The 10,634-nt window shown below is 41.3% G+C and overlaps 1 protein-coding gene across 1 annotated transcript in view; it reads left to right on the forward strand.

Moving 5' to 3' along the window:
* Positions 1–3,374: 3,374 nt before the first annotated feature.
* The window catches only part of ANKRD31 (ankyrin repeat domain 31), a 57,157-nt gene continuing 49,897 nt past the window's right edge, over positions 3,375–10,634 (forward strand). The window contains 3 exon segments of the mRNA XM_010005559.1: positions 3,375–3,512; positions 6,558–7,190; positions 10,493–10,583. Coding sequence (XP_010003861.1) covers positions 3,375–3,512; positions 6,558–7,190; positions 10,493–10,583 — 862 coding nt within the window.

Genomic DNA, 10,634 nt, shown 5'->3' on the forward strand with positions numbered 1-10,634 from the left:
ACTTTTTTCCCCAGCCAGTGGTATACTTACAGCCTAAAATTATTTCATTGATGTGGAATTTTCTGACTAAAGTTACTGAAGTTACATAGTACTGAGGTACCATGTGGATATATCAGTAATTGTACCATAGTCCTTGGGGGTTCCTGTGTTCTTACTAACGTATCCAAGAATGAAAGACATCTGTAAGAAAGGAAAAGATTGTTTTAGCTGTGTTGTCTATTTGGATTGTAATTACGGAGGGTGGGGAATAGCGTCTCATCCTGTGGAATAGGCGGCATTTCCCCTGCTGGTAGCCTTTGGAAACACAGGCCTCTAAAACAGTGAAGAAATGTGACAAAATAGCCCTGAAATACAATTTGGTGACTGCAGAGCCTAACTCAAAACCTTATTGTTAGTTCCACTTAAGGAACACAACTACAGTAATTTTTAAGGTTTTAAACTTCAATCTTAATCAGGAAGTGAGGCCTTTTAATTATGGATTATAAGAACTTTCAGAAGTGGAATTCAATGATAGTACAACTTAAATGTTTGTTTACTCTCCTAAATTTAGATATCAAATTGAATGGATTTCAGAAAGATTCAGAAGAAAAGGTTAGTATATTTCTACAACTGAATGTATATATTAAAATAATTTAATAAGCATTAGAGAATATTTTAATTAAAAAACCCACCTAGTTCTTTTCTTCTAAAGAGCAGACATGTAGCTGTAGCAGCTGACACTGAACACTTTAGGTGAAAAAAAACTTAAAAGCTAACCTTTATTTTCTGCTTTTTGGATAGTAACTGCAAGTATTAAGTTTGCAGGGCACAAAAAGAAGGGAAGAAGCTTAGCAATAATATTGAAGTAGGAATGACAATACCATGACACAGAATCTATAAAGACTGTTACTTAAGCTAACCTGTAATAAAGACTTACTTTAGCTTAAAGCATATTTTCCACCAATTAAAGTTATGGTGGAGGCAATAGGAATGTCTTTGTGGAGGAACCAGTTGTCTGTAGCTGTCCTGTTTGGGAATAATGATTTGTGAGCAAAAAATTGTAGCACCAGTTTCTTTGACACGTCATTTGGTGATCCCACAGCTGCTCATGAGTGGCAGGTTTCACTGCTCATGGTGTAAAAGTGAGATAATAGTTTTGGAGTTACCTTTTACCGCACTTGTCAGCTCTTTTCTCAGTGATACTGAATCAGGGATGATTCCACTCTGGTGGGAGCCTGTGTGCTTGGGTGTTGCAAGGTACTTCCTGTTTTCTTTGACATGCATTTCTGCTGCTTCCTTTGACACACAGCATGAAGTGAGTTCTGAGGAACAACGGTCAGATGCTGATAAGTTTTTTTAGTTGTCTTACTTTTTAGCCAGGTTATCTTTTCAGTCCAGCTCCCCAGAAGGTAAGTGACAATGCAGTGCAAAAAAAGATGTGAACATGCACAACTGAAGGCAAGTGGAAAGATGGGTACCGTATCAACACTAATTTAAATAGCCTTAGTGCAGTCTGAATGCTACAAGTGTAGCTCACAAATAATACTGATTATTTTAGTAATTTTCCACTTGCAAGCACTGCTTTTGCACATAAAAGAAAGAAAACCTTGGAGGGAAGGAGGAATTCCCTGACAACTTGAAGAAAAAACAGTAGCAAAAATTCACTAATATATCAATGAGAAACATGCAACCCAGAAATACCTTGAGCAAGAGTTGAAGGTTCTCCAACCACTGATACAAACATCCAGTGGTCAGATGTTCCCTTGATTCCTCTCCTCTTGCCTTCTCTAGTCTTTCGTTCCAGCACTCCTCCCATTCTTGGTTTGCGGTTAGTAAGGTCCAAGCAACACTGGCAGCTTTTAATGAAGTTCTTGGCATTTGCCCCTGATTCATCTATTTGTGTGCTGTTGTCTGCAACCACAGTGTTACTTGGGTCTGCTCTGGTTCCTCTACATCATTATCTCCTTCTGCTGCCCCTCTGGGGCACAGTGCCCTCCTTGTACTTTATTTATTGTTTCTAGTCTCAGTTCATCCCTGAGCAGTTGACTGCTTTCAGGTCTGCACAGGCTGGACAAAGAAACTGTCATTGAAATCTGCTCTGTTGGCTGTTTCTGCATCAGAAAGTTTTCCTCAGGTGCAAGAAATCAAGTGAAGAAGGGAAGAGACCAGCATGGTTTATTCAAGACCTGCTGGCTAAACTAAAAGCCAAGTAGGAACTGCACAAGCAGTTCAAGCAGGGACAGGTATCTTGGGAAGAGCACAGGGGCACTGCGCAGTCATGCAGGTGTGGGGTGAGGAAAGCCAAGGCACAGCTGGAGCTGAACTTGAGAAGGAGTGCAAAGAATACAAAAATGGCTTCTGCAGGTATATCAGTCAGAAAAGGAGGGTCAAAGAAAGTGTCTCCCCTCTGGTGAGCAAGGATGGCAATCTAGTAACAGATGCCTCAGTCATTACTGGCTGTCTCTCTCCTCATACCTCCTGAGTTGAAGGACCTCAGGATGGGGACCATGGGGAGAAAGTCCCTCCTGCTGTAAGTGAACACAAGGTTTGTGATCACCTACGGAACCTGGAAATACATAAGTCCACAGGACCTGATGAGATGCATCACAGAATTCTGAGGGAATTGGCTGATGTAGTTGCCAGGCCACTCTCCATGATATTTGAAAAGTCATGGCAGTCAGGGCAAGTCTCTGGTGACTGGAAAATGGACCACAGGAGCTACCAACCTGTCAGCCTCACCTCTGTGCCTGGGAAGATAATGGAACAGATCCTCCTAGAAGCTCTGACAAGGCTTATGGAGGACAGGGAGGTGACTCGAGGTAGCCATCATGGCTTTACTAAGGGTAAGCCTTGCCTGACCAAGCTAGTAGCCTTCAACAATGCAGTGACTACATCAGTGGACAAGGGAAAAGCAGTGCATGTCATCTATCTGGACTTTGACACAGTCCCCCAGAACACCCCTGTCTGTAAGGTGGAAAGATAAGGATTTGATGGGTGGCCTGTTTGATGGATAAGGAATTGGCTGGATGGTCACATCCAGTGGGTAGTGGTCAATGGCTTAATATCCAGCTGGAGACCAGTGACAGGTGATGTCCCGTCAGGGGTTCATACTGGGACCAGTGCAGTTTAATACCTACATCAGTGATACAGAGAGTGGGATCAAGGGCACCCTCAGGAAATAAGCAGGTGACGCCAAGCTGACTGGTGTAGTCAACACATCTAAGGGACAAGATACCATCCTGAGGGACCTGGGCAAGCTAGAGCAGTGGACCCATGTGAACCTCATGAGGTTCAACAGGGCCAAGTGCAGGGTCATGCACCTGGATAGGGGCAGTCCTTGCTATCAGTACAGGCTGGAGGATGATGTGATAGAGAGAAGCCCTGTGGAAAGGGACATGGCGGTACTGGTGAACGAAAAGTTGGATGTGGACAAACAATATGCACTTACAGCCCAGAGGGCCAGTCGCATCTTGGACTGCATCAAAATAAGCATGGCCAGCAGGCCGAGGAAGGTGACTCTGCCCCCTCCTTTTGTGAGACCCCACCTGGAGTACTGTGTCCAGTTCTGGAGCCCTCATCACAAGAGGTACATGAACTTGTTTGAGCAAGTCCAGAGAAGGGCCACAAAAATGATCTGAGAGCTGCAACATCACTCCCAGGAAGACAGGCTGAGAGAGTTGGGGTTGTTCAGCCTGGAGAAGAGAAGGCTCTGGGGTGACTTTATAGTGGCCTTCCACTGCCTGAAGGGGGCCTACAAGAAGTCCCTGGGAAGGGACTCTTCACAAGGGCATGTAGTGATAGGATGAGGGACAATAGCCTTAAACTGGAGCTGGGTAGATTTATATTGGATATTGAGAAGAAGTTATTTGCTGTGAGGGTGATAAGTCTATACAGGAGTTTCTGTGATCAAAGATGGGTCTAAGCTTTTAAAGAATAAAGTGATTGGCTGCTGTCATCAACCACCTAGGCATATCTGCAAAATCCTCTATTGGAGAACAAAAGTGAAGGGAACAAAGGAAAAATCAATAAAGCCTTTTCCCTCATTAACCATATTCTTTCGATAATCTCTCCATTCTTGTTTGGTTTCTGTTTGGCCTAGCTGTAGCCAGGCTGAGCTGTGTTTTTCAGCACAGGAGAATATCTGATGCCACAGATATCAACTTGGCCATCTTCTGGTGCCTTCAAGATTTGTACCAGTCCAGAGTTTGCTATGCACTTTCCTTTCCCATGGGAATCTTTCCACTGAGGTGAGGGGCAATGAAACTGAGAGACAGAAGGAAATTGAGTGACAAAGGGAAACAGAAGTAGGTCCACTGAAGTGGAGTGTCCTGCTACATCCATTAAATACTTGCTGCTTTTTCCAGCTTCTTAGGAGATGGAGACATAGCATTAATTTACAGCAGGATACCAGTTCCAGTATTTCCAGCCTGATGTTCCAGTATGGAGCAATTTACAGCAATATGTGGCATAATTGTCTGCTGAATTAATCTGCTTCCTCTAGTGTGAGGTTCTGAATCAGCTGTGACTGGAGTTGACGCTGGCCATACTCAGCTGTTACCCAGTGTGTGCTTACTGGGTGCGGTGGGGAGACGAGATACTGGGCTGATGCTAGAAGGTCAGCAGGATTTGTGGCTGGATTAAGGGACACACTTTAATATGTTTTTTTTCTGGGATAGTGGGATTTAAATCAAGGCTTTTGAAGTAGTATGCTCATGCTCAGTGGGAGAGATTTGCAGGTGCCATGAAGTGGTTGGCATTTAAACCCTAAAATGAATCAACAGCCTTATGCCAAAGTGATACGTTTTTCTCTTTGACCTTCTTACATAGCTCTTCTGATGGAGGATGGACTTAAAACTGCATTTACAGTAGTGGTGATACTTAATGGGTGAGCCACTGATTAAAAGGGAATCCTGTTCCTCATTTGAGTGAGACTTAAGTGTTTTCAGACTGTATTTCCTGAACTGGGGTCCCACAGGAGAGAGAACCTGTTTGGTTCAGTTTCCAGCTGGCTCAGTCCTGCTCCTTTTAAACAGACAATTGAAGGTGTAGGGACCTTAGGCACTGGGCTTTAAGTGGCTTTTATGGGTAACTGGCAGCTGAGGATGGATGTTAGGGAGAGAAAGTTTTGACCTTCGTTATGTTTGGCAGATTTTAATTACTTGTGGAGCCAGTCCCACAGGATTTTGCCAATAGAAATGAGTGCTGAAGATGTATAAGCACTTGTGGTTGGATGGATGCCTCGTGAACACCAGTTGCATTTAAGTGTTGGATCTCAGCTGGCATTTGGGGTTTTAGGATCTTGCAAAATTCATCATTTATGCCTACCTGGTTCTTCTCCATTAGTATAAATGTAAGCTTTACCTACCCTTCAAAAAATACACCAAGCCTTTTCTTAGGAAATGTATTACAAACACGGTGGTTATGCCACAGTTCTTGAAATACAGAAAGTTATGGCAGTAGAGTTTTTTCCCAAATGTTTCAAGCTTGTATGAATTAGAAAAGTATAATTCAATACAGCAAAGTAATAAGTAGTCAGTACTTAAACAGGAGCAGTTAATTGCACAGGTACAAGACAGGAAGCAGCACACTGGATAATATTTTTTCAACAAAAAATCAGGGATTTATAATGACTTAGAAACTAAACATGAGTCAGTGCTCTCAGATTTCAACCCTTTCTGTTTTTATTATGTGTGACCGCCAGCAAAATTATGTTACCAGTGGTAAAAGGGTTCTTGCACTGCCCAGTATTGCCACGTGCTGGCAGCAAGGGTCTAAAAATGTAAGAGATTATAATATCTTAATATCCAATATTACTGAGCAGCACCACTATTGTGTACAAATGTTATGTAGAAAAATTGTGTGTTAGATCTGCTGAGGCATCTGATTTTCTCCTTCAGAAGCATTTGGAACAGGGGTAGGAAAGAAATTAAATGTAAAAGCTATTAGCTGATATAAAAGTGGTTGCGTCAATTGGAAGTGACTCAAAATTCTTAGAAAAACAGTAACAGTATTCCAAGAACAGTTAAGAGTTTTGTGGTTCTGTAGTCGGTGGGGAAGCTCAAATGTGCAGCCTTCCAAACATACTCCTAAAGTTTTGAACTGTAACTCATGAGGCACAAGTGCACTGTATCTGTTTGTGATCCACAGAAATAGAAAAAACTTGTATATTACTAACTATGCTTTTTATATTATTATGAATATGTTCATTTTAATTGTTTTTGAGCAACAGAAGTGTTTAATGCCCTTCTTTTAAAGCCTGTTAACACTCTCAGGTCATTGGCAAGGAATGGCGTAATACCTTGGACTCTCTTTGGATTTTCACTGCTAGGGAAGTCAGTGGCTAAAGTGCTTTACTTTTGAAACTGATACCTCAGCCTAACCTCTTGTTAAGAGATTGTTTTAGTTCATAGGGAAGACTTCAAGTCTTGTAGTTAATGCAAAAAAATTCAAAACAAGAAATTAGAATATATATATATGGATGACTTCTAAAGTGAGTATTAATTACATGCTTTTTAGAAGTTGTTCCCTTTCTTTTTGTAAACCTTTTTTTTTTTTCTTTTACTGTTTAAATTTTGCAGGACTTAAGTGCTGAAGATTTGATTCCAGAAATAAGTCCCTGTCTAGATGCTTTTCTGGAGGATATGGTAGTGGTTCCAAAGGACCAGACACCTGAAGATGTGTTTTCACATGTTTTAGAAGATTGCCAAAGAACCTGCATGGCCGTTATTGACACAGATAACAGAGTGAAAGAACATTCCTCTAATAATGGTACAGATCTTTCCCTGACATCCCTGGGGAAGATTTTCCTGGAAGAGACTGGTGAATTTGAAATTAGTGATTTGTTGAGATCCTTCAGTGACTCTGAGAGTCTTAAAATGATAAACCCATTGGCTGACAAGTTAGAGTGTCCAGGTCATGCCTTTTCCATTGATGCCTTTGCAGATGAGAGCAGCGATGCCCGGCCAGTACAGCTTGTGGCAGCACTGGATGCCTTGTCAGAATCTACAGTACAGCCTGTCACTCCTGTAGTGGCAAATGAGGGACATCTTGACACTGAGGGAGAGCAGTTGCATTCAGAACTCAGTATTCCCCAATTTGATGATGACTCTACACAAGTAACAGATGTGATTGACCCTCCGCTTGCTACAGCTCCGGTGGAAGAAATGAAAGCCTCAACATGTTCTGACTTGCAGAAGACAACAAATGAGCAAGTATATACACAGTTTAATTAATATTTGAAAAGCTATGTTTATCATAAAATGCTTTGTAGAAGAGCCAAATTATTTGGAGATGTGAGTCTTAGTAAAGAATTAAACTGGCATGAATAATTTACATGTTTAATACATTTACATTTTTTTAGTTTTATGTCTAGCAGTGTTTTTCTGTTTTCATGTATCCATGTTATGGAAGTGGCTGAGCATTTTGAGATGGGAAATCCTGGTAAAGTTAATTCAGTGACTGATGAGGAAATTTAGAATCAGTGTGGGAGTTTTAGAAACTTTAGGTCTGCTTCTGCCTTTTCTACCTAGATTCCAAGGAATGTTCTGAAACAGTATTTTGTTACTTCATTGTAACACACTCTGATAGACCAGCCAATATCAACTCTAGGTTTCCAACTCATCCAGTTCTGTTTTTCCTCCAGACTGTCTTAGTTCTCACTGCTGTAATATACAAACATTTTGCAAGTATTACAACATAAATTACAGTTAATGTCTTTCCTGCAGACCAGAAAGATTAATTATGGGGATTCATTACATGTATATTTAGAAGTGCATTTGTTATGTTTAGTTCTGCTTATATGAGACTGCCTTTAAAAACTGAGGCATAGTATTGTGCTCACATCCTCCTCTGCAAAAATCAGAATGCATGGATACAAGTGATGTTTCTTCCTGTTTTCTTCTCTTACCCTGTGCTGTTCTCTCCACAGTGTTATGTCGTGTGCTGTAAAGGTGGTCTGGAGTAGGTAATTGTCATTCAACAACATGAATGCAAAGATCTGGAGAAAAGCATGAAGGGAAAGCAAAGCTATAGTCTTTTCCTGTTTAGGTTACAGTAAGGGAGAGAGAAGGACACATAGGAGAAGTATCTTTATGCTGTAGAGTGTAGAGGACACTTGTAAACCTGGAATCAGGTTCTATGCTGTGTGGTCTTCTAATAATCTGGAGCTGCAAATCAAAGATCAGCCATGTATAACTAGCTATTTAAGGTGGGTTTACAGCCACTTTGCTTCTCTACAATGGCATAAACCATCCAGAGACTATGAGTTAATTCTGTCTTTTGCTGGTAGTATTAACTCAGGATTACAGTATGTAATACGCCACAGGGGTAGCCAATTTCAAGGTGATGTAAGGTCTCTAGGCTAATTGTCTCAGGACTATAGCAACTTAGAAAGCTTTTTCAGTGAAGTGTTGATTTCTGAAATTTGTAGCACAGTTGTGTGAAGCTTAATATAAAGATTTACTCAATGTTGCAGTTAAGATTTGAAGCAAGGTCCTACAGCAATGGGGAATCTATAACCTCTTGTCAATTAATAACCAATTTTAGCGCTTTTTTGATGCGTCTGTCTGATGTTCTTGAAGGCAGAAAGTAGGGAGGGAATTTAATGAGGAAAAAATTTCAGTTATTTTTTTTGTTGTGTTTTAAGAGTATATTGTTCACCTTTGTTCTCATACTGCTTTCTTCAGACTTGTGGTGAAATAAGTACTCCAAAGAGGGTAGCCTGTACTGTCCTGCACATGCAATCAGGATGCTGAATAGCCCATTTGTTTTAAAATACGGTCCCTTATAAAGCAAGTGAGGTTTTTTTCTCTTTGGAATGTTTTTGTCTTCTCTAATTCCCCTGCCATAGCTGATATGATTCAGTGGAAAGTACTGCATACAGTCTTGTAAACTGAAATATTTGGTTTTCCCCAACTGCCATCTTAATGTGCCTTCTCTTGACCTGCAGGGACCGCTATTTGTGGTTCACCTCTCTAGTAGCCAGCCTCTTCACTAAGTATGTCACTTCAAAAAATAAACCTGCAAATCCTCCATTTCCATCTGTCTGAAGAAAGGACTAACAAGTTCTGCCACATCGACTGTGAAACAATTCATATGTGTGTGTGCTTAGGGTGTGTTCTAAGAGCTTTCAGCAATCATGTAAACATCAGAAAAAACTTCTTTACTGTGAGAGTGACAGAGCACTGGAACAGGCTGCCCAGAGAGGTTGTGGAGTCTCCTTTGCTGGAGACATTCAAAACCCACCTGGACACGTTCCTGTGTGATGTGCTCTGGGTGATCCTGCTCTGGCAGGGGGGTTGGACTAGATGATCTTTTGAGGTCCCTTCCAAACCCTAAGATTCTGTGAAGATAGTGATAGGACAAGGGGTAATGGTTTTAAACTGAGAGAAGGGAGATTTAGGTTAGATATTAGGAAGAAATTCTTCACTGTAAGGGTGGTGAGGAACTGGAATGGGTTGCCCAGGGAGGTTGTTGATGCCCCATCCCTGTAGGTTTTTAAGGCCAGGTTGGACGAGGTTTTGTGCAACCTGATCTAGTGGAAGAGTTCTCTGCTTATGGCATGGGGGTTGGAACTTGATGATCTCTAAGGTCCCTTCCAATCGTAATGATTCTATGATTCCATGATTACTCAAGTGTGTAATAAGCTAATGAGTATGCAGGTTTCATCAGCTTGAGTGATACTCAGCAGCATGTCATACTTAGTTGATTGAAACAGTGAATTAACTCAAGTAACTGAAATTAACTGCCATGTGATGAAGTATCTTTAGGATGGTATTTCTCTCCCTTACTTTTGGAGATAAGCCTCTGATACAAACCAGCCAGGCTCCCTTCTGCGTAACTTAGAATAAGGTGAATCACCTTGATCTCTGAAAGTTGCTTTTCCTCTTCACCAGTGGTTGGGGTAATGAGGATGCCTAGTGTCATCTAGATGCCTGGCTTATATAAGGCTGAAAGTAAGGGAAGTGGCTCTTGTCTGTGGTGGCTGCAGCTCGGGGCTGATATGGTTTTAGAAATAAATTCTCAGCTGGGAGTTACTGAACATCAGATGAAACATGGTTCTCGATCTTGTGCACATTTCTAGGCTTGTTCAAGAGTGAAATAAGATGGGCTAGCTTAAAGTATCTTAAACATCACGTAATTTTTTAGAACAGGAACTCATGTCCATAGGAAACTGGAAAGAATCTGTTACGTCGTGTTTTATGTCCCACCAAACAACTTTCAGGTAGTAACAACTTCTGTTTACTGTCAGTCCACCTAGATTTGTTATTTAAGTTGTGATTCTGAGTATCCTAATTCTCTTTGCTAATTCTGCCAGGAGCATATGGTGGTGATTTTAGGAGTGTCTGCCCTTCCTTTGGCAGCCCCTGTCTGTAATATCTGTAGGCTTCCAGTTACTCACGTAAGCAACCCCTCCAATAAGACAATGTTCTTGGAGTGCATATATCTATATCTATACTTCATTTTATCTGCATGCTTACTATGTAATTTCATAATGTTTCTTTTTTGATCACAGCCTGTGGGAGTTCAGCAGAGAGAGAAAGAAGGAATTTCAGAACACTGGGGTGCCAACTCTAGTGAAAAGCAAGCCGGGGAGGGAATTACACGTTCAGTGGAGGCTGCAGAAAGTGCAGAAACTGCCAAAAAAATAGTAGGGA

Source organism: Chaetura pelagica, unplaced genomic scaffold (assembly GCF_000747805.2).
Source record: "Chaetura pelagica isolate M959 unplaced genomic scaffold, ChaPel_1.0 scaffold169, whole genome shotgun sequence".
Classification (NCBI taxonomy): Eukaryota; Metazoa; Chordata; class Aves; order Apodiformes; family Apodidae; genus Chaetura; species Chaetura pelagica.